We start from the raw sequence: 25,676 nt of genomic DNA on the forward strand, positions 1-25,676 counted from the left end.
AATCCCCTTCCTCTCTCCAAATCTAACCTGCGATTTTGAACATAATCACTACTGCCTCCTCTAGAATGTCCCCTGTTGCCTTCACTATCACTCACCCTCCACTGGCTCCTTTCCCAAAGCCAATGCACACATTTAAATCTCCTCTATTTAAGAAAACAAAATCAAAGCCACCCTTCCTTTAAATCTGATCCCCTCCTCAAGATAGAACCCTTGCCCCTCCCTCTTTCAACAAACACACTGAAAGAGAAACACAGATTAGTACACTTACCTTTTTTATCTTTCATTCTATTTTTATGTAATATGTGGTACATATAAAAGTTTACTTGGGTCAGGAAAAATTGTGACAGACTTTGGAATAGGCAAAAATGATTACTAGGTATATCCTCTCTTCAGTGCCTCCTTTTGGCCTGAGCTATTTTACAACTCTGTAAGTTGTTGAAAACTTGTAAAATACAAATTCTTGTCCATAAAAATACCAATGAAATATGTCCAGTGGGATGTAACTGATTATTGCCCCGTGGATGTTGACCAGTTTTGCAACTATCTGTAAATTCACTTCAGCATTCCTGACTGCCTGCATGTACGTGTGGTACTTTGAATTATCCCTTGAAGTGGCTGTAATATCTTCCTGATTCCCTTATATATTTAATGATTTAAACAAAACATTTGACACGTATTCATTGTGTATTTGTGTGAGAATCATAATTATACCTTTTAAAAAATAAAAGTTTAACACATAATATTGGTTGTTATCAAACAATGTAATAAATACCAGTCAACTTAAGAACTACAACATCAGCACTGTTGCATCATCTACATGCTCTTTCCCTATGTTATCTCCCTGTCTAAAGGTAACCAACTATTCCGAATTTTAAGATTATTCCCTTGTTTTTTTTTGAGGCACCTATCTGTATTCCTGCACAATGTATTATTTTACTTTTGCTTATTTTTGAGCTTTAAAAAAATCATACTTTATATATGTGTGATTAAATTAAATAATATCAGTAAAGTTAGAATGGGTACACAGTAAGTGATTTTAAAGTGGTTGTTAAATCAATTTTTAAAAATATGGTCTGTGATTGCTTTGCCTTACTATTTTGTTTCTAAGAATTATTCATGTTAAGTACAGCTGTAATTCCTTAAATTGAGAATAAACTAATATGTAACTATATCACAATTTACTTATTCATTTTATTTGATAGAGTTTTGAGTTACTTGCCCCCTCCCTCCTTGTTGCTACAGACATTCTTGTAAGTGTCTCCTGGTGCGCATGTACAAGAATTTCTCTAGCAGAGATATATACAGATATATATATACATGTATGTCTTACATTATAATGTTCAACTTTACAAGACAGCGCCACGTTGTTTTTAAAGCTATATCAATTCATACTCCCACTGACAGTACATAAGTTTCTACTGATCCACACATGCTAACACTTGCAGATAATCTGAAATCCACATCTATCTCGTTGCTGAAACTTATTCTGGCAAAGGCATACATGATCTCCTCATTACTAAATCTTTAGACATCTCTCTCGGTCTCCCCCTTCTGCTCAGTCTCTCTGCAGTATTTATACCATTCCCTTTGTTCCTTGGTCTTTACTGGCTTGAACCTTCCTCGCTTCCACCCTCCCTCCATTCTTCTTTTTCCTCATGTTCCCTGGAATTGGTATTCCCCATGGTTCTGTCACTGATCTTTTCACTCTGCATGTACTTTTTCTGGATTATCTTACTTCTGAGGCTTCAACTGCCACCTAATTGCCGATGACTTTCCAAACCTCTGTACAGAACACACCTTCTGACTTTCATTTTCAATTTAACATGCCAAACTAACCATTATTTGTCCCTAAACACCTGCCATTCCACTTTCTAACCTTGGTTAGTGATATTATTAACTGCTTTAAATCGCTCAAGCGAAAGAGCTCAGGAGGAGCTTACTATCTCGTATTTTCCCAGATTAAGTTATTAATGAATACAGTATGATCATTGAATGATCAAGTAATGTATTACATAATATAAATCAGAGGCTAGAAGCGGTCCCAATGTTTTTAAAATCAGGAAATACCATAAGAAATATCTACATACGACCCTCTTTTCCTTAAGAAAAAAAAGGGCGGGGGGGAGAGCTGGCAACAGTGAGGTATAGCTGAGAAGGGTGTAGATACCATTATACCAACCATTAAGGATGCCAGTTTGTCATAACCCTATTTTCTTCTGCTCTCTTACTTCTGGTTTACTTCACTTATATACATTACCTGCTTCATTCTTGTTGTGAGCATTTGTAGGCCTTTGAGTATGGAACCCCTGCTATACCTATGTATGTCATAGGAATTTAAAGAAATAATTAGTTCTGTGAAATAAGTAGAAACTATTGTAAGCTGACTTTAAATAAAGGATGTTGATCAACAAACAGTTGATGGTAGGGCCTGAGAAAGAGAAAGAAGCACAAGGTAAGTCAAGGAAGAGGGGAAAGCACACGGTATGCATAGAAAGTAGAAACGCACAGGTTTTATCTAGAAGCAGCAATCAGCAATTATATGATCCAATGAGAGAGAGTGTGGCCGAATGCTTTGGAGTGAGATTCAAATCCCAGTTCTTACCGCTTAGTATGGAAGTCCTAAGCCAAATTACTTAAAATGTCTAAATCTGTGTCTCCTCAGCCACTGAGTTAATCAACATTCTTGATTTAATGAAATATAAAAGCATAGTTGGTACTCAACAATTACTAATTCCCTCTCCAGCACCCTAGGTTCATAGCAGAAGAACTGGGCCAGAGGTAGGTAAAGTGACTTGTCTAAGTTCCCATAGCCAGCGGGGAGTCAGAACTCTCTTTTTTCTCCCACTCAGGCCAGGGTTATGTTTGCTTTTAAACCACAGCATCAACTAATAAGAATAACCGTATTCAGACAAGAGGAGTCATGCTGCACAATAGGAGGCAGTGACATTATATAACATCAGAATTTAATTATATAACATTAGAATTTAAAAAATGAACAGTTTTATCTCTTACACAGTAAGATATAACATATTACAACATCAGGTTCCTTACAACTTTAAAAACTTCTGAACTGGCAACTCAATGTTTAGAAATTCTTCTAGGCTATAAAGAGTATTATATTATTTAGGGGACTGCCTCTTAGAACAGAGTCTAACTCTTGTTCTTTGTAATAAAAAACAAACTCATCAGCCTGCGCCTACATCTACGTGAAGCTGAATACTATTTTTTCAGTGTTAACTTAAAAGATCTCTGGGCAGCAGACTAAAATGTTTGTTTTATAATTGCCTGCTGAACTATGATAGTTTGTTTCCAGATGGTGCCCTTCCTTCAACCTGCACAGTCTCTCCTTGTTCGGAGCTTTTCAACCTCCTGCTGATCACACTACCCCCACCCCTATTTAAAGCTACAGAGAGGAAATCCTAAAGAGATTTTCTCCCCAAGTCTCCAGCAAATTTTTGGTGACGTAATATGTGGGCTGAACTTGAGTCTCCTGAGAAAGAGAGGGAATCACTATTCAAGGGTACTGTATATACAATCTGGGTCAGCTGCAGCTGGTTACTGAATTTCTCCATGTGGCAGACAGAGCAAAGCCACAATGCTTTCTCTGCTGGATTAAAGACAGCCCGCAGACCAGGAACTTCCACTATACTACTTAAAATTACATAGGTGGCTTGTCAAATTCAATTGATTTGTGCTGTAAGAAGAAAAAGAAGTTCCTTAGTACAGCTTGGATTCAACGGTCCAAAACAAAAATGCAGTTGCCATTAAAGTCACAGACGAACAAACTTCTACACTGATTTTTAAAAGCAAGAGTAAGAGCAGCAAGTCTCTGGGTTTGCTTTATCAACAGATGCAAAAGGTATTATAATATTTCTTTTACTTTTATTTAAAAATTCTATGTATGTTGAAATGTATAATTATTTTACATTTGTAATAGAAATGTCAAAATCTCTTATTAATCAAAGAATTTTGGAATATACTACAATTTGTTTAGTCTGAAAAAGGTTTTGTTTTGCAACTTTATATAAAGCTGGTCATTATATACTTTATGATGATTAATGAATTATTTGAGGTTCAATTTAATGGTATTTAGTGTATATGTTTATAGACTGATGCATACATGCTGGGTTTCAGAAAACAAGTACTTTAGTGACATTAGAAATTTTAACAAGTAACAGATTAAATGTATAAGATTTACAGCACAGTGATTAAAAACAAAGGGATACAGACTAAAGAAAATAGTTGTAAACATGGTTAGTTTCTCTTTACATAGCTACAGTGTATATGCTAAAGATTTACATATACTGTGAAGATATCTTAAAGTATAGCTACAAAACACAGCTAAGAAGATATAAAATTAACTGAAAGGCGCTGCAACAATACCTCAATTAGAGCATAACCAAATGTAACCTAAATATTAATATTTCGTATTACTAAATATTAAAGATTTAAAACAAGTCTACGGTATTTCTTGCTAAAACTCAAACTTTTAAATAGTTTCATAGGTTTATATGTAACAGTACTTTAACTTGGACAACAGAAATTAAAACTGCTACAACTGGAATTACATGAAAAAGCAAAGCGATTGATACATTAAAAAATCCTAAAACCTTACAGATTAGAATTGAGGAGAAGAAATAAAATGTGATAGAAGTATTGTGTAAGTCGTCAGCATTAACAATAGCAAATAAGAACCCAGAAGATAACAATTACTTAAATACAGAATTAAAAGACCAAAAATATAGGTCAACAAACACGATTCTTTCAATATTCTATCTGGGGGCTTTGTTTAATTGTATTACTAGAATTAATAAAAATAAAATTACTAGTTACCAACAATGAGCTTTAACACCAAAGACACTTAAATTTGTTATGATCTGGGGGTCCTCTGTCCTTTTAAAAATCAAAGAAATTCAAGGTAAGAATCTTCAACAAGCAAAAAATGGTAAAGCTAAATAGGATTTCTTCAACTTTACTTTCATATCCTTTCCTTAAAGATTCAAAACTCTCAATACTGGGAGGATCTCTGTTAAACATATTTTACAAGAAATTCCAATAAAATTTCCAAACAATACTGGATCTGAAATACTGTCATCTCTTTCTTTTTTTGTTGTTGTCTCTATGAAAAGTACAGGACCTCAGTTAAAACCTCAGTTCTTACTGAAGCCTTAGGCAAGCATTTAATCTGAAACCCAGATAACTATTTATCCCTTCCTTAAATATCTCCAGGGGATGAAACTGTTCTCAAGTCTCTTCCCAGAACATAATTCACAATCTAGAAGTCTTTATCTAAGGTATCTTTGGTGCTTCATAAATTTAAGTTCATTGCTTCATGCTGTTTTCAGTGCGTGACACAGCCAGTTAAATGCCTCTATGCATTTACCATCTGAAAGGAAGTATATCCTAACTTTCATTTCTTCTCCCTACTAGCTGGCAATGTAGCAACTATGAAGAGAAATAGTACCAATAAACTTAACTCAAAGCATGGAAGACTTTTTTTTTTCCTCCCCTAAAAACAACCAAGCAAAGACATAGATTTAAACTTAAGTATACTGTGACTAATTTACAACATTCTCGTGGGACCTAGGAAAATTTTAACATATACAGAAAGGTTTTATGATGTAACACAGATTTATGGATCTTTCACTTTAAAAGCTGAACATATGTGGGAAAATACAAATAAGAGAATGTTTTCATAAAAGGTAAACAGTAAATGTGTTTAAAAAACTCCTTCTTTACTCATGATGTAGCTAGTCTACTCCTTAAGTAGTGTGGTTCCTTATTGAGCTTTAGGTGACAACGAAGTCATGACTTTTGTAAAGGATAAGGGAATTGTGTTTGTTTTTTAAAAAAATAAACTTTTGGTTGTCTCCTTTAAATATTAACTTAGGTCAGAGTCTCTTATGGTAGACAAGAATTCACCTTATGATTTAATTATACAGGAACCCACAAAGAGCCAAGGCAGAACACACCAAAAGGAAGCTATTGCTATTTTAATTTAGATTTGTATTTTCACATTTTTGTTCTTCCATGATAACACGGATACAAAGTCACATTAGCAGACTTGCATTATATGCTCTTAGTTCTATAAAAATCTGTGTTTGATAGGAATACAAGATCTTCAGTCGGAATACTGTTCAGAAAAGTCTACATGTTTTGAGGTTTCATGATACTTTCTGAATTTTCCTTGTTTTGGTAGCTTATTTCATACTAGTTTATTTAGATAAAATAATTATATGATCTAAGAGTTTCCATTCCATTACTGAAGTGACTGAAGTGAGTGCATCTGAACACTGGATACGTTAACTACGTAGGAGAAATGCTATACGTTTACCCAGCAGGCTGATGGCTTCTATTTTACTGTCCACAGTTTTAAAAATAAACCATATCTAAATTCTATGAATCTGCAAGTATAACAAGAAATATTTTATTGGTTTTTGGTACAGGTAACTCTAGTATAGTAACTAGAGTCCTTTTTAAATAAAATAGATGACACTCGGTCTAAATTTTCTACTAATGTCAGAAGGCAAAGTATGAAAGCAAAAAACTAAAAGTACTCATCCAAGTGTACTTCTGGCTATCAGTCAGCAAACAGAAAGCCTTTGACACAAATATGGAATATTACTATGCACCTCCTTCCTATCTTATGTTAGGAAAAGAAAAAGAATTCTGTACATTCCATCCATTCTTTGCTTTATTTTCATTATCACCCTGTTTTGCAAACATTACTCATTTGAAAACACCAAAGTAAGGAGACATGGTTTTAGAAAGCAGTAGTCATCTTTATGACTCTAGTTGAAGAGTCCATATTTCATTGATACAACCTTTAATTTTAGGAGGCTTCATAATCGAGTTAGACAGGTAACTATCAACTAACAGAATACATATGGAGGGAAAGGAGTGACAGCAGAAAAGTCTGGGATATAAAAATGATCCACAAGTACCTGTGCATAATTAAGTTAATGGGTCAATATAAAGAGATACAAACCAGGAAAAGACTGTAAAAGACACAGAACACAAAGTTAAGACTCCTCTGCAGTTACTACATGACGAGGGTAAAAATCACAGGTCTAGAAAGTTATTAGTAGAAGATCTGAATCCCATTTGAGTGTTTTAGCTCCTCCAGGTTTATTTCTTTGCAAAATGGTAGATGTTTACTTCACAGTGCTGTTGTGAATGCAAACAGTTAACATGAGTTAGGCACTACAAAAATATAAGGAATTGTTAGTGTTGGTGATAGAAAAAAGGATAGAATACGTTGCCATATGATGTAGTTGTTATTGAAAAACGTGAACCCTGGAGTCTTCTACCTGAGTTCAAATTCTGGTTCCATGTCTTAGAAGCTGTGTGACTCTGGGTGAGGTACTTAACATCTGGATGCCAGTTTCTTCATTTGAAGATGAGGATAATAATAATCTACCTCAGAGGGTTGTGGTGAGATGTAAATGATTTAATACATGTAAAAGGCTGAAACAATGCCTGGCACTTAATAAGCACCCAATAAAAATGAACTATTGTTATTGTTGCATTGCTATTTATTAATAGCAGGCATAAACAACTTGGGACCTGGCTCCCCAAAGCAAAAAACAAGTACCTGGGTGGAAAATGGGATAGAAAAGTTCTTAGTATATCCACTGCCATCCTTCAGAAACAGCAGACAGGAATCAACTTTATAAGAGAGAGAAGGTGGGCTATACTATAGCAGCTTGTTAATGAACCTGATGGGGTGACACATCTTACTCATTCTAACTGCTACTACTCTTTAGGGAGGTAACTGAAGAAAAAGAAAGCAGCTTTGGTTTTTGGAACTACTCTTATGGTTTCCTCGAGTGTTTCTATAGAAATTGTACTATAAAAGGCAAGTATGTATCTGCCACAGCAAAAATGGAACATTCCAAGCACACATTTTAGCGTATGTGTCACTGCTATAAACACTGACTGAAGAGCCAGGGAACCTGAATTTTAGACCTGGTTCTAATATTACCTATTTGTGTGGCCGTGGCCTTGGCTTTCAACATACCCATGGGAGCAAAGAGGTCTTGTCTTGAATGAGATGAGATGGTCCTTAAAGTACTTTCCAACTCTAATGATCAGATTCTATGACAGATGAGTTTCTTTCCTTGGTAATGGTTATAAAAATTTATTAATATTTTACTAAAATGAAGTTCAGTAGAACTTCTGTTAGAAAAATGAACCTGCTGAATCATATATAAGCTTAGAGCATATATATGATTACAATTTAGGAAACACAATTACCCACAATAATGACTGTGAGCATGCTATCATTCTTAAACTTGTCATCAATCCCAAAAGGACATGTTACAAAAACAAACAAAAAATATGATGCTAAAACTTTCTGGTTTTAGATTTGTCTAAAAATATTTTTTTAATTTGATAGATAAAAAAGATACTTATTAGAGAGGGCCAATTTAATTGAAACCGCACAATATAAATAAAAAACACTGGCAACTTTCATACTAGTTAGAGAAGATGTTTTAATTAATGCCTTACCAACATTATGTACCATTTTCCAAGCCTTAAGATAGCGAGTGAACTTTTTAAAGGTAAGAAAAGTGTCTTATTAGGGTCTCAGAAGCCCCAAGAGCATCTAACAATATGCCTCAGCACAGTGGGCACTCACCAAGATCTGCTCATTGAGCTGGGGAACAAAAAGCATTACAATAAGGTGGTAGTTGGAGAGCTCATCTCTGAAACCTAATTTTTAAACAAATAGGAAGGTGCTTAATACTGAATTTAAGAAATTAATAACTTCAATTCTGGCCCAATTTATTAACACCAATAGATATTCAGTTTTTCTCTTAGATAGTTTTTTATGTTACTGACTTTAAAAGTAGATTAATATCAATTCTTTTCTACTTTTTCCCTTCATCGTTTTTCTTTTTTTTAAGACGTCATACAACCTCATTTCAAAATGAAGGCTTTTATCTGGACCCTAAGTGTGCTATTCTTCCTACTAATGGGCATTGGACATTGCAGAGGAGGACAGTTCAAAATTAAAAAAATAACCCAGAGGAGATACCCTCGTGCCACAGATGGTAAAGAGGAAGCAAAGAAATGTTCATACACATTCCTGGTACCTGAACAAAAAATAACAGGGCCAATATGTGTCAATACCAAAGGGCAAGATGCAGGTACCATTAAAGACATGATCACCAGGATGGACCTTGAAAACCTGAAGGACGTGCTCTCCAAGCAGAAGCGGGAGATAGATGTCCTGCAATTGGTGGTGGATGTAGATGGAAACATTGTCAATGAGGTAAAGCTGCTGAGAAAAGAAAGCCGTAACATGAACTCTCGTGTTACTCAACTCTATATGCAACTATTACATGAGATTATCCGTAAGAGGGATAATTCACTCGAACTTTCCCAGTTGGAAAATAAAATCCTTAATGTCACCACAGAAATGTTGAAGATGGCAACAAGGTACAGGGAACTAGAGCTGAAATATGCTTCCTTGACTGATCTTGTCAATAACCAGTCTGTGATGATCACTTTGTTGGAAGAACAGTGCTTGAGGATATTTTCCCGACAAGACCCCCATGTGTCTCCTCCTCTCGTCCAGGTAGTGCCACAGCACATTCCTAACAGTTATCAGTATACTCCTGGTCTGCTAGGAGGCAATGAGATACAGAGGGATCCAGGTTATCCCAGAGATTTAATGCCACCACCTGATCTGGCAACTTCTCCCACCAAAAGCCCTTTCAAGATACCACCAGTTACTTTCATCAATGAAGGTGAGTTACCTCTTACCATTAAAAATGGAAGTACAAGGTTAATATGTTTTATGGTTTATGAGACAATGCTCGTAATACATGCCTATTCTTCATTTTGGTGATGTAATTATACATGAACATTAAATTTTGTTTTTGTTTTCTATCAACCAAGAATTGATCTTAAATACATCTCTCAGCTCTAAGAGTTCATAGAAACAGTATATTTCGTGGAAAAAGTAGTCTTTCATCCAAATTCTTACAATCTAAATTACTAGCACTGAGACAGGAATGAGTCCACAGTCCACTCCTAACCTCTATGACCATCCTCTCGGACTCCAACTAGATCCTCACGACTGCTAAACAATCCTTTCATTTACCTCTTGATGCTCTTCCCATCACCATTGTCCTCAAAAGGAACATGTAATAATTTGCTTTCACTCTCCTAAAGCCTAGAATTAACCCCCTCTTATCTCCACTCTCAGCACATGCACCACCTACTGCTGTGCTGAGATTAAGTCTACTCAGGCCTAGGTTCCTTGTGCTTTCCTATCTTGAAAACATTTGCACAAAACCCATGCCTTCTTGCCCTCAGTCTCAAGAGGAAAAGATATCCCTCCTATTTTCCAAAGCTAAAATCCTACCGTTGTACCCTGTAACCATGTAAGTATAAGTAAGTTTTCAATACATAAAAAACCTGAGAATTGATCCTAATATCTCTACCTCTGTTTCTAATTTCATTCCTTCTTCCCTTCATTATCAGTCACTGATCAAGGTGCCCAGAATAAAAAGATGAATAATTCATCTTTGTTGCAGTCTAGTAATAAGCTCACTGCTAACTTTCTGAAAACATTTATTTTACACCTACAACCAATTTCTCATAAGCCATTCTCCTGAATTCTTTACAAGTTGATTTGTTTTCTTGGAGTAAAGGGAAAAAACCCAAATGCCCAAAAGTAAAAAAAAAAAAAAAAAAAAAAAATTAATTACAGTTCATTCACTTACTTTCTGAAAAGGCAGGACAAAAAACTGCACACAGACTATGAAATAATTTTAAACAACAACAAAAACACAGAACAAAGACAAAGACTGGAAGTATGTACATCACAAAGTGGACGTGTCTTTCTGCAGCAGTGGACACCACTGACCATTCACATCTCTGCTTTCTTGGGCCTCCACATCATAATACTCTGACTCTTCCTACTTCTCTAGGTCCTTCAACTGGCATCTTTTTCCTTCTCCTATGGCTTAAAAAGCCTTTCTTAAAGATACTCTGTTTTAGAGGTCTATACTCCTTCAAGGCTACAAGTATCACCACTGCTCAGATGACTCCTGCATGGAGCTCTCCCTCTTGATCGTAACCAAAGCTAGATGTTTGCATCTGGATATTCGACCATTACCTCACATGCTGCTGCTTCCTCTATTGAAATGCCTTCTTTCAGCTTATCTGTCAACCTGGCAGATTTCAAGGCTTAGCTAAAATAGTGTCTTAAATGTTATACCTACTCAGATTCAAACAAACGTATCTAGATGGCTCCTTCCCCAAATTGCTGACTATGCCTTGACTATGTTTTTTACATCATATTACACTGGAGCTATTTGTTTGCATGTCTGTCTCCCTTCTAGACTGAATGCTTCTGGAAGAAAGTGAACTGTCTTTTCATTTTTCTCTCTCAAACATCTAGCCAGGATTAGGTTTGGCATGCTGTACTCAGCACATTGTAAGCACTACAATAAATACTTGAAGAACGAATAAATAAATTAGTAACTGAACCCTAAAACAATCTTTTCCTCAAACTGGCATTCTCCTTTTAGAAATAAGTAAATTATTATTATAAAAGCAATAATTACCGAAGAAAATCTAGAAAACACTAACAAACTTTGTAAAAAGGTTTGCTGAATATCCAAATACTCAGAAATAAACTACAGTTAACACTCTGGTAGTAACCTTCAGGTCTTTTTCACCCCCCGCCCCCATAGACATGGTAACCAATATTCTTGCAACTTTAAAAATTAACTTTGTTCTTCTTTTTTTTTCCTCTATGATTATACTCTCAGGATATAAATTTCTGTAGGTAAAATTGATAGGTAAATGGATTTTGACTTCTCTAGTTTGGTGTATGTTACTACCCATTTTGGAATTCCCTTGGCTCATCTTTGACACTTCCCTCCTGTCCCACACATGTAGTCAACTAAGTTCTATCCATGTTGCTTTTCAGTCTTTCACGCATGTGTCCCTTATTTCTATTCAGAGCCAGAACTCTAACTTAGATCCAAATTATCTATGGAAGCAGCTAGAGGATAGAGACATCCTGGATTTCTAGATGGGTGACCTTGGCGGGGCTGGGGGCAGGTGGAAAGGGTTCCTCTGTGCCTTAGAATGTCTCTACTCTCTGTAACACAGACACAACATTTCTTATATTCACTGTTGAATTATCAGTTACCTTCACATGTACACACAGTACTTATACACACATCTAAATAAAATGCCTTCCATCTACAATACAAGCTCCTTCCTGGTAGATGGATACTGTGTCATTTGCAGATGCTAAATAAATGCTGGTTGACTTGATAACTACATTTTTATAGAGATTTGTAAAGTTGTCATTCCAAAGACCTTCATGAAAGTACTTTAACACATTCTATTGTACTGGAGTCATTCATTTTATAGTGTTCTAACAGTAACAACTGGCTAGTGTTCCATTAAATTAGGCAAATGATGATCATTATTAAGATTTCCAAAGGAATAACGTGTATGAAATGATCACCTGGGTATAGAAAGAAAAAAATATATATTTTTATATTCTTTTAAAATGTCTTGTGTAAGCTTTTACTGTATACAATTTACCAGTAGTTTTTACATACAATTTATAATACATACAATTTACATACAATTTATAAATAAACATATCTGAAGTGTGTGAAATTTTTTTTAACTGATGGGATGTACAATTATGTAAGTATGAAGATGACTGCCATGGAGTATTTTCTGTGGGTACTGATCTTAACTAGAGGTATCACCAGTTCGAGAAGAAATGATTATTCACATATTCATACACTGACACACGAAAAATGCCTAAGCAAAATGAGATACATCAGTTCTAGGTTTTATTACACATTGAGCTGTAGTGCAAAAAAATCTAGTATTACAGACTTAAATCTCATGCTGAGGATTTAGCATATCAAAGGTCCCATTAAACAGACTTTTGCTTTAATGAAACAATGGTGTATATATCCAAAATAAACCAATCCTTAATGTAAAAATTAAGCACGTGCATAACTTTTTCTGTTATTCATTATTTATTTGTTGTTATAAGTAAACATTAACTTTTTATTTTTTTCTATAAATGTTGGTCTCTGAAATTCAAGGACATAATTAGCTACAAGGGAAACTGCACAGAATTAAGGAAACTTGTTTCCTTTGTTATTGACCCTGGGTAAGTCACTTTGCCTGTGTTTTCTAGTTTGTACAATTAGAGAGTGCTGGTTGGACTGGAAGATTCTAACACCTCTTTCTAGTTCTAATATTCTGTGATTCTTATCAAATATAAACTACTACAAGCAACAATAAATAGACTTGCTATTTTTTCTTTACATATAATGTGCTAAAATCTTTGTTCATATTACTCTTATGTCAGACTGGAAAATATGTCTAAGCTGTTTGGGTACTTGCACAAAAAAGGGCAAAGATGGATGTCTATTGCTGTACTTACATATGCTTCTGGCACCAAGAAGTTCATATTACTGCACTCTACATGTAGGTACATGATCATTCTAAACTCTTTAAATGCATAATGTATATGTATTATTTAAAAAGTGTCCTAGCCAGTAACAAAAAAGTCAAATACTGTACAATTCCACTTATACGAGGTACCTAGAGTAGTTAAATTTGTAGAGATAGAAAGTAGAAATGGTGGCTGCCAGGGGCTGGGGTGAGGGGAGGATGTGGAGTTGTTATGTGATGGGTACAGAGTTTTAGTTTTGCAAGATGACAAGAGTTATAGAGATTAACTGTACAATAATGAGAATGTACTAATGCCACTGAACTGTATACTTAAAAATGGCTAGGCTGGTAAATTTTATGTGATATATATCTTACCAGCATTTTTTTAAACATCTTTATTGGAGTATAATTGCTTTACAATGGTGTGTTAGTTTCTGCTGTATAACAAAGTGAATCAGCTGTACATATACATATGTTCCCATATCTCTTCCCTCTTGCGTCTCCCTCCCTCCCAACCTCCCTATCCCACCCCTCCAGGTGGTCACAAAGCTCTGGAGCTGATCTCCCTGTGCTATGCAGCTGCTTCCCACTAGCTATCTATTTTACGTTTGGTAGTGTATATATGTCCATGCCACTCTCTCTTTGTCCCAGCTTACCCTTCGCCCCTCCCCGTGTCCTCAAGTTCATTCCCTAGTATGTCTGCATCTTTATTCCCATCCTGCCCCTAGGTTCTTCAGAACCATTTTTTTTTTTTTAAGATTCCATATATATGTGTTAGCATATGGTATTTGTTTTTCTCTTTCTGACTTACTTCACTCTGTATGACAGTCTCTAGGTCCATCTACTTCACTACAAATAACTCAATTTCATTTCTTTTTATTTATCAGCATTTTTTAAAAAGGTGTTTTAATGACAATTTTATATTTTCGTTCAAAATGGTTACAAGAAAAATGCACCTCAAGAGAACAAACTTACTATGAACTTATGGCAAATAACAGAATACTTTTGTTGGTTTACAATAAATAATCTCCAGAAACATTACTTTCCCTCTACCTAAAAAACAAAATGTTCGAGAATGTAACTATACACTTGGCAAACTGCCATCAAAACAGTTCTTAACTGTTAATGTTATTAATTGGCTAAATTTTGGGTTCGTCTTTCATAAAAGAAAACAGTTTCCTTTTACAAATGGTGTATTTATAAAAATAAGTTCACTCCTTGTAGGTGAATGAAGTTGAGAAAGTTCCTTCATGTATGTTAGAGAATAGATCTGAATACCAGGAAACTTGGATTCTGGCCAGGCTTTTCCGAGGCCCAGTTGCTAAAAGAGTTTGTTGTGATGACTAAATGAGGTGATGCATGTAAAAATGCTTTGTGTACAGTCTGAATATCATTATTACATTTTTTGAGTGCACTTTCCAATACATGCCTTGCCACGTATGGGAATATAAAAGGTAAGCTTAAAAAGTTAAATTTGAAAAAGTCATTAGAAACTAAAAAAAATGCTTTTTAGTGGGTAATAAGCTAATTTTCAATTATTTATAATGTTTCCTATTAGTAAATTTTAAAAATGCAATTGGTTTCAGTGGCATATTTATATTAGCACTTAAACTAAGAGAAACTAAAGAAGACTGGTTAAGCAAAGGGGCTGAAGTAAGATTCCACTAACCAGTTATAAAAAATAATTGGTATATTCTTAAGTAACTTCAATATAAAAGCTCAGGTTGCTAACTGCATTTTAAACTTATACATTAATAAAGTAATTCATATTATTACAAGAAAGAATCTATTATCACTTTAGAAAGTATTTGCCTCAAATTTCCCAGTCCAGAAATGCTGTTGAATATACTTACCTTATGCTTAACTCACAACCCAATTAAAAAGTTTACCTCTTAAAAGATTTTACTTGCTGACCAATTATTTGAAAGCTCTAAATTGGTTTTGTCTTTTGTCCTATTTCTCCTATCACAAAGAGCACAGGATTGGGACAAAGTAAGAAAATTAATGAGGAATTCAACAACAAAAAGAAAACGATTTTCCTTTTAACTTTAGTAATTAAACAGTTTCTTTACAGAAAGAGAAGAGGTAGGTTAAATAAAGATGGTTCCCAGTAAAGGTGCTATTCAAAGTATGAAACCTCCTGTCTTTTTTAACCCACTGTTCTGTTCAAAATACGGGTTCTTAATGAAAAAAAACATGTTGGAAAATATGTGGCATAACTGGTCAATGTTTTTCTTTCTATGATGAATCAGACCTGTTAACTGGAGTTTGTTAGTCTTATACAAATTTTAATCATCACAGAAACTGAGGAAGAAAGAGACTGGTACTTCAAATTCAATGTGCAGAATTCCATTTTCCCACTTTGAGAAGAATGCAATTGTGTCACAGAAGATGATTATTTCAAGATTACTCAATGCAAGTCACAGATGTAGAAAACAAACTTATAGTTACCGGGGGAAAAGGGGGTGGGTAGGGATAAACTGGGAGATTGGGACTGACATATACACACTACTATAAAATAAAATATTATAGATAACTAGTAAGAACCTACTGTATGGCACAGGGAACTCTACTCAGTACTCTGTAATGACCTACATGGGAAAAGAATCTAAAAAAGAGGGGATATATGTATAACTGATTCACTTTGCTGTACACTTGAAACTGACACAACATTGTAAATCAACTATACTCCAATAAAAATTTCAAAAAAATTACTCAATGCAAACAAAAGGTTAATAAAATTCCTATTTTGAAAGAAAGGTACTTCCAGTCTATACCCTTTGAACCATTAATAACAAATTCCTGAATCGTATATAAATATCATAGATAAATAAATCAATTAATTTATTTCTGATAATATAAACCAGCAAGTTAAAACTGGCTTCTCAAAAATAAAGCTGCTACTTTTTTACTAGTCATTTTAAGAATTCCTGTTAAGCATTTTGTATGGTACAGAGAAAGCAGTAAAATATTTAATGTAAGAATGATCTATAACCTAATTCTACAGCAGAAAATGAATAAGATATGCAAGTAATAATGAGAAAATATTTCTGCCAAGACCAACAGTATACACTGGGCTAAGACAGGTTAATGGTTTACTTATAAAAATAGACAAATACTAAATTTTGATATTTACTATCTTTACTGACGAGAAAAAAAATAGCTATAAGCACTGCTAATTTTATCCATATGTCTTGGAAAAGAATTTCAACCACATTTTCCTAAGCCTTTATATCAACCAAGTCTAACAGGCATCCAAACTGTAAACATGAAGCCCACTATGAAAAAGTGGGTTGAAAATTAAAGTTGAAGATAATTTTAAATTTGCATAAATTGAAGTCTTATCAAATCAAAGCTGGATCTAGAAAACCCAGAACTCCCCAGTTTGCTTAAACATCCGAGGGCTTATTAAATAGCAGGAAAGGAACAAATGGCATTTTACAAATATTCTGTCAAGATTCAAAACCTTGATGTTTCTAAATATTTTAATAGCAATTCAAATAATCTAATGAAAGTTCAACTTGTGAATATATAGTTAAACATAAAATGTAAACTGTCAAAACTATACTCAAATGGCTGCAGAACAAACATTTACAAAGATGACATTCATAGAATAAGCAAATTTCTGAAATAAGAGAAATACCTGTATGTATTGCAACAAAACCACTTCATGTGTGCATTAACTACAATACTAATAGGTTTTAAAATAAGAGCAATGCTCCTCAGATATCCTTGACTATTGTCAAAGTGACAATTTAGAAAAAAAATCTGGTTAACGTGGTAAACAACTACGATGACTGCATTCTTAGACTGAAGAAATCAATTTCAACCCTACAGCCGACCTCAAGAGCTCTAAGTACCACCCTCCAACCACTGACATTTCAGACATGCAAAATTTATAACTCCGCTGGAACATCAAGCTCTCTTCTGTCTCCACGCCTCAACACATTTTACCCATGTGTGGCCTTGATCAGACCCTCTACCCCTAATGGCCAAACTCCTACTCAATCTTCACAACTCAACTCAGATGGAGCCGACTCCAGCTCTTCCCCACAAATCTAGGTTAGCTAATTCTTAGCTAGTGTTCCCATATGCCCTGCTGACTCAATCAGAGTACTCAGCAAGCTGTAGTGGAGTTCTCTCTCCCCACTTCCCACTGGACTCTATGGTTGTTTCCTTATCCCTGGAGCCTAAAGATTTCTAGCCCATCATAGATGCAGAAAAGACATTTCTGGGAAAAATAATGCAGAACTGAGGAAACCACTGTGGCTGCCAGGAATCATTTAGTTCAACAAATATTTGAGCACCTAAGTGGGTTAACCTGTGGATACACAACCAAAAATTACAGTTCTTGCTCGTGAGTAAACAAATAAACACGTTACCATGCATTACACAAAATAATTTAAGACTGGACCTGGAAATCATACTTCATTTAAACTTCTCTACTCTTTGACTTGACTACGATGCGTGTTTCTGTAATGTGAAGTAGCTCATAGGTGACTGATAAAAAAGGAGAATAATATCAGTAAAACAAAGTAGTCATATTGATTCATATGGAATTTTCCCCAAGCATATTAATGTTCTGTGCCGCAAGTAACTGCAGCTGAACACAAAGTATGCTAACAGCTAACATCAGCTGCTATTTTTAGTGCACAGTTTTGCAGAACACGAGATTTTTCAGGAATACGTTATTTTTCCGCAATAGAAATGACTGTATATTCATCTTTGAATAGTCGCATTAAATTTATGAATTAAATAAACATTTATTACACAAGCTACTTAAATTGCGCAGTAAGTGTCAAGGTCAGCAACGAAGAAGAAAAGGGAACTAAGTTACTGAAGATGACTACTTTGTAAAGCACTGTGTTAAAGCCTCTGAATACTCTGTAATTTAAATTCAATAACTGAGAAGGTAGGTAGCATAAAAATAATTTACACTGAATTTAAATGGAATGTGATCTAATTTATGGCCAGTCTGAAAAGGGCAAACATTATTTTTACAATAGTCCTCCCTAGCTTAAGAAACATTTATGAGCTTTCACCAACTAACCAATATCCTCATGACTATGAAAGCATAAATTCTTAACAAAATTTTAGCAAATCAAAACCATCTATACATAAAAACGATAACATGACCAAGTTGAGGTTATCCCAGGAATAAAAGGTTGGTTTGACATTAAAAATACAATCCACAGAATTTATCATATTAACAAAAGGAAAAAGAAAAACCATATCATCATGTCAGTAGATAAATAAAAAGCCTTTGACAAAATCCTAAATCCATTCATGGTAAGAATTCTCAACAAACTAGGAAATAGAAGGAACAAGAATTTTTAAAGTAGTTATTACGGCTTAAAGGAAACTATGTTCATAATAAATGCAAGACTGGAATCTCAGAAGAGAAAGAAAAACGATAAAAAAATAATCAAATTGAAACTCTATAACTAAGACATTTAATACCTAAAATAAATATAACCCAAGAAAGATAGCATATTTCCAGTTTCTGCAAATTTTTAATAGTAATCTGTAGTGCTTACAAGTCATTGTATTATAATTTTTAAAAACCTGAAACATAATAAAAACATGGACTAGAGAATTGATCACCTCTGATTTTTGTGTGTGGTTTTCAATTTCCTTGTTATTTAAAATGTGAAGGCAACTTAGCTGATTCATTTGCTTAACAAAAATGTATTGACCGTCTACTTAATAGTTAAAACAGTGATGACATGAAGTCAGAAGAAAAACAAAAACAGTCTCCATCTTCAAGGAGTAATCTAGAGGGAAGAGTTTATAGTCTCTAAGAATCCCTTCTAATGACGTAACTGTGGAACTGTTTATTTAATGAGATTAATTCTACTCCAATAAGGCCCCATAAGGGACCCTGTATATACTTGGCACAGTATAGATAACACATTCCTCAAAATTTCAACAATCCTATTATCATTACAGTACAGACTTTCTTGGACGAATTTTACTTGACTAAGCTCTCTTACTTTCACACATTTTCTAAAAATTATACATGTCAGAATTTAAAAATGTTAAGTAAAATATAAAATTTGACAACTGAAATTTCTATACTTTTTTGGTTGTTCTAATAGATCTTTAGGGTAATTTTTATTTCTGAACCACTTCATATCTTGACATACTTACAAAAAAAATCAAAGCATCAAAACACTGGAGAAGGGTGAAACGAAATAATGTTCAGTAAAACTAGAAGCTATCTTTCTTTAGATAAAAAATATGGAAATCACAAGTTCAAGACACTCTACAAATGATTTTACAAAATGTTTTGTCATTTTAAAATTTATGAAGAACTTATCAGTGGATTAAAAAATAGGGAGTGAATTCATAAAACTGTGAGATAACATGGGGACAACTGTAGCACAGCAGTTCAGAGCATAGATGCTGGGATTAGAAAAAAGTGGGTTTAAGCCTATGGTTTAAAGACTAGCTAGTTAACTGTTTCATCTATAGAACATCTGTAAACTATCAGAAAGTCATTGTGTAGATTAAATAAGAAAATTACTATCAGTCATATAAATTGATACAACACTTTAGAAAGGCATTTTGCCAACATTCCTGAAGTGTATTCTTATGGTTGTATGAGGGAAAAAGTTAAAAGATTCCAAAAGTTTGGGAAACTGGTTTACTTCAGGGCTTCTCAGTCTTTAATATGTGAATGTATATTGTGTTTCCGAAAGGGTAACATAATATTTAGCAGTCTAAAACTTATTTGACTGTGGTATGCCATTTTCACTGAGCATCTCAAGGGACTACTGTGTTCCATTGAAATCAAATTTTGGAAACTAAAAATTGGGCACTATGAAGAACTGTAAAGCTGTTCGTACCATTTTGATCCAGTAGATCAATCCTGCAACATTTTTATAAGTATGAAAAAATGAAGCCAATAAGAGACACTTTGTACAGTGTTATTTATAATAGCAAAAATCAGATCCAATGTAGATCCAATGTAGATCCAATCAGATCCTCAATATCCAATGGCAGTGGAATAAACATGATATATCATCAAAGATTGCATATTACAGCTACTGTAAGTGCTAGAATGGAGACTGTAGTCCAATGGAAATGTTTGTTAAAATAAAAAGACAGAATCCAATTTTCTATGTGTGTTAGAATTATAACAATACAAAAATGTATGTATTTGGACAAAGACTTGCAAGAACAGTGGAAGATAAAACAAGTTAATGTTCCAGATAGTGGGACTGAGGTAATTCTTTTATTTAGTTTTTTTTAATATAAATTTAGTTTTTTTAACTTGTAGAGTATTGTGTACACAATACATAAAAAGTGGTATCTGTAAACAAAGATACAAAGGTAAGACTCTTGACTAAAAACTACTTTAATATGGCTCTTTTCCTATTAAGTTTCCTGGCAATCAAAGATATTCTGATTACAGGACCATTCAAAGACTGTCAGCATGCAAAAGAAGCTGGACATTCAGTCAGTGGGATTTATATGATCAAACCTGAAAACAGCAATGGACCAATGCAGTTATGGTGTGAGAACAGTTTGGATCCTGGGGGTTGGACTGTTATTCAGAAAAGAACAGATGGCTCTGTCAACTTCTTCAGAAATTGGGAAAATTATAAGGTAAATCAGTGTTTCAGATGTGGGGGAGAGGCAGAAGAAAGCAGCTCTTGCAATAATAGTCATTATATGCAATAAATAAGATACACACTTAAAAAAAACTATCCATATGTTTTTCATTATCTGCATTTGTCAAAAAGACAATTCTCATCTCTGGTTTTAAAGTCAAAATTAAAACGCAGAAAGGAAACTGAAGATGTACTTTAAAATGTTTCCTTTCAGTCTGAATGACTTACACATGTATTTAATTCTTTGCAAAGACTGATCCTAATTTCATTTTCTAAGAAGACAACTGCTTTTTTAATCATGACCACATTTGTGCCCATTATCAAGTATATTTAATCAGAGATAAACAGTCCTAGAAAAACAGTCATGTTCTGGAGGTCTTATACTTTATATTTACTTACTTATTTATTTAAAAGATTTTTTTGATGTGGACCATTTTTAAAGTCTTTATTGAATTTGTTACAATATTGCTTCTGTTTTATGTTTTGGGTTTTTGGTGGCAAGGCATGTGGGATCTAAGCTCCCCCACCAGGGACTGAACCCGCACTCCCTGCATTGGAAGGGGAAATCTTAACCACTGGACCGCCAGGGAAGTCCGGGAAGTCCTCTACTTTAACAAGGGGAAAAAATCCTGCAACATAACCCCCTGAAAATACATTTAGCATTAAGATCAGGTTTACCAAACTTATATTCTGCTGCATACCTGCAATGGCAAATGCTTACTGAAATAGGATAGTTAATTGATTTATTATTTTTTTCAAATATTAACCTACAATCTTTCAAAGGAGCTTTGTTTTATCTTCTTACATTTACTTATTTCTAATAGAGTCAAAGAAGATAATTTGTTCTAAAACAGATACTATCATTTTTATTGAATATCATAAAAATGTTAGATGTCCTATTTGACTATGGTGGGGACAATATCTATATACAAAAAATTTTTTATGAGTATGAGAGAAATCAGGAACCCTTTTTAAGGGCCTGGGTAGTTTACTAGTTAATGTTTTTAGTCGCTATGAATAATTTTAGTCCCTTCTGCCTTTGTCTTATTTGTAAAGTTTGGAGGTAGTTGTGCAAATAAATGCTGACAAATTAAGAGAAAGCAAAACAAAACAAAGTGATTATATGGGACTTCAGTAGAACAGGTGATCTACAAAAATGGAATGTCACATTACCACTTAAATTGTCAATATTTTTATGCTATCGAATGTTTAAAACTTATCTATAAGAAGTTTACTATCTCTATACTTATTCATGTAAGCATGCTCTCTGTTTATTAACAGAAAGGATTTGGAAACATAGATGGAGAATATTGGCTTGGACTGCAAAATATCTATCTGCTTAGCAATCAAGATAATTATAAGTTGTTGATTGAATTAGAAGACTGGAGTGATAAAAAAGTCTATGCAGAATATAGCAGCTTTCGCCTGGAACCTGAAAGTGAATTCTATAGACTGCGCCTGGGAACTTACCAGGGGAATGCTGGGGATTCTATGATGTGGCATAACGGTAAACAGTTCACCACATTGGACAGAGATAAAGATATGTATGCAGGTGAGTAAGAAAAAACTGATGTGTATTCTCTGTAGAATCACCACTTTCTACGTATTAAATAGAACCCTGTTATTAAAGTACTGCCATTAAAGTCTTTTCAGAAAGGTCGTTTTGGACTCAGTCAAAGAGAATACAACCTGCTGAAAGGAACAGCTTTTAGGAGCTCTTCTCTAAGGCAATCCCAAAGTGTGAACTCTGTGAACAAGGTTCTGTTGTTCTAACTTGATGGGGTGGGGATGGGAAACAAAACATACTCATCTGGAAATAAAACTTCCAACTGCCTAAAATTGCTAACAAATCCCACTGGACCCCTACCATATGCTAGACACTGTTGTAGGTGCTGAGGAATACAGCAGTGAACAAAGTTCCTGCCCTTTTGGAACTTACTTTCTAGAAGGAGACAAGATGATTTGTTAGGTGGTGACAAGTACTTTAGGAAAAGTAAAACCGAATAAGGGAACAAGGGGTGGGTGCCATTTTATGTGGGTTGGCCAAGAAAGGTAACATTTGAATGTTACCCGAAGGGAGTGAAGGAAACAAGCCATTTGGGTACCTGGGGTAAAGGTACTTCTTGCTAAAGGGGACTAGCAAGACGACTGCAGCATGTGGTATAGGAATAGCAAAAAAGCTTTATTCAGAGGGGAAACAGTCTCTTTAGAAAGACTCATTTAGGCCATCCACATAATTTTTAATTTAATTTTCACATACTTTTGCCTTTTTAACCTAGGTTTCTCGCTCTGATAAAGACATACCCCTGACAGTTGATTTATTTTTACGTTCAGCTGCGTCTTGCCAAGCAGCGTATAGGTCTCTATTTCACACCGGCAAAAGAGTAAAACAGGAAGACAAATATGATCATAATACATGGCTTATTTATAGAAATTCATTTGATTGCTAATAGTATTATTTCATATTATTTTTTTGCTATTTTGAAAATCAATTTTCCCCAAACTTTACTCTGTTTAGCAACTCCATATCCTCCCCTCCCAATCTCTCCAATCTCTCTCTCTTGCACACAAAAACTACTTGCGGGCCTCCCTGGTGGCGCAGTGGTTGAGAGTCCGCCTGCCGATGCAGGGGATACGGGTTCGTGCCCCGGTCTGGGAGGATCCCATATGCCGCGGAGCGGCTGGGCCCGTGAGCCATGGCCGCTGGGCCTGCGCATCCGGAGCCTGTGCTCCGCAACGGGAGAGGCCACAACAGTGAGAGGCCCGCATACCGCAAAAAGAAAAAGAAAAAAAAAAGAAAAAAAAAAAAAAAAAAACTACTTGCATTTTATTTATCCTGCTAGCCAGAAAATTAAATCACTTAACAACAACAACAAAAAAGCATGTACTAAGCAAAGGGCAAAATAAAAATGGCAATTCAAGTGATCCTTCAAGTAGGTGATACTGAAGCAACAGTAACAGAATAAATGAAGAAACAACACTATGAAGATAAAGGTAACTGAAATCAGTAAGAAAAACTCCCATTGTTCTAAAAGTAGAATAAGTATTTGATGGTTTACAGAGTACCACACTTAGAAGAAACATTTACTCTGATGTCTATATTTTTTCCTCAAAGGAAACTGCGCCCACTTTCATAAAGGAGGATGGTGGTACAATGCCTGTGCACACTCTAACCTAAATGGAGTATGGTACAGAGGAGGACATTACAGAAGCAAGTACCAAGACGGAATATTCTGGGCTGAATACCGAGGTGGCTCATACTCCTTGAGAGCAGCTCAGATGATGATCAAGCCTATTGACTGAAGGGAGACAGTCTCCAATTTAAATGACATAGAACTCTATTTTTCAGTTCCTAAAAATGTAAATGTTACATGTATATTATTTTGCACAATTCATTTCTACAGATATAGTTTTTTAAATGAATTTTACTACAACTATAAAAGGGGATTTATGAATGTACTTTTACCTTCCCTTAATACACTGCAGATAATCTGTATCTATAATCCAAGTTATTTTTAAAATATTATTGACTAAATACAGGCAAAGTTTGTTCTCTAAAATGTAAATATTTGCCACAGTGTAAAACAAATTTTAGCTTTATTTTAAATCAAAATTCAATCATGTTCAAGATCCTTATCAATTTATTTAAAAACTTTATGAAAATGCTATAACTTCCAATGGAAAAAATAATTTTAAGATTTCAGCAAAATAATACATTTTATTTATAAAAATATAGACAGGAAATTAGAAGAAAACTCTAGTTTTGCCAACATTCGGCATTGAATAAAAGTTACTTCAAATTGAATTTGTGCCTTTCACATGAAACAATTAAATATGAATTCCTGACAATATATTTTATGTCAATTTCCCAAAAGAATTAAGAAACCCACAGTATTAAAATATGTATCTTTAAAAATAAAAAAATAACGTATGCCGTATTTCAATTGTCAATTTATAAAAACAGAAATATACAAATGAATTTTTCAATATTATCTTCATATGATTTGCTGAACATCAAAATCTCCTGAAATCTATTTTATGTTGTTATATCAGTAAAGTGTTGATATTACAAAAGTGCAGAATATTTAGTGAGCCAATGGTTTAAAGAACTGATTTATAACTCTAAGTTTATTTATTAATACTTTTCCCTCCCTAATTTACTGATCTTTACTATTTAGAAAAAACTTGTCTGCTAGTCAAGTCAGAAAGCTTGGACATCTTTACAAGCATTACTGCATACTTATGGGTGAGACTAAAATAACTTCAAGAAACTGTTAGATATTTTTCCAATACTGAGATTCAACAGCTTCAGAATGGAATCCACAGGGGTTTGCCTAGTCCAAACTGTCAATTCCAGTGTGTGTGTGTGTCTTTAACTCATCTTTGCAACTAACAACTTTATTACCAATCTTCCAGAACAATTTTCTTCTAGAAATTATGTTCTGCTTAGAGCTGACCTTCCCTTAATTCATTTGTGAACTAAAAATTTTAGAGAAATCTCTTGAGACTTTTGCACAACCAATCAAAACTGAAGATAATTATCTGAACAACTCAAGTCCATCAACATGACCAATGTTTTTGCTCTGCCACATCTCAAAATAAAAC

The 25,676-nt window shown here is 34.3% G+C and overlaps 2 protein-coding genes across 2 annotated transcripts in view; one reads left to right on the top strand and one right to left on the bottom strand.

Annotated features, from left to right (window-relative positions):
• The window catches only part of RALGPS2 (Ral GEF with PH domain and SH3 binding motif 2), a 154,315-nt gene that overhangs the window by 37,712 nt on the left and 90,927 nt on the right, over window positions 1-25,676 (bottom strand). The window lies entirely within an intron of this gene.
• ANGPTL1 (angiopoietin like 1) lies at window positions 3,761-24,375 on the top strand. Its single transcript, XM_060088551.1, has 5 exons — window positions 3,761-3,859; window positions 8,910-9,755; window positions 20,873-21,066; window positions 22,353-22,623; window positions 24,187-24,375. The coding sequence occupies exons 2-5, from the start codon at window positions 8,933-8,935 to the stop codon at window positions 24,372-24,374; spliced, it is 1,476 nt and encodes a 491-aa protein (XP_059944534.1). The 5' UTR covers window positions 3,761-3,859; window positions 8,910-8,932; the 3' UTR covers window position 24,375.

The sequence above is a fragment of the Mesoplodon densirostris genome, chromosome 2 (assembly GCF_025265405.1).
Source record: "Mesoplodon densirostris isolate mMesDen1 chromosome 2, mMesDen1 primary haplotype, whole genome shotgun sequence".
NCBI classification, from domain to species: Eukaryota; Metazoa; Chordata; class Mammalia; order Artiodactyla; family Ziphiidae; genus Mesoplodon; species Mesoplodon densirostris.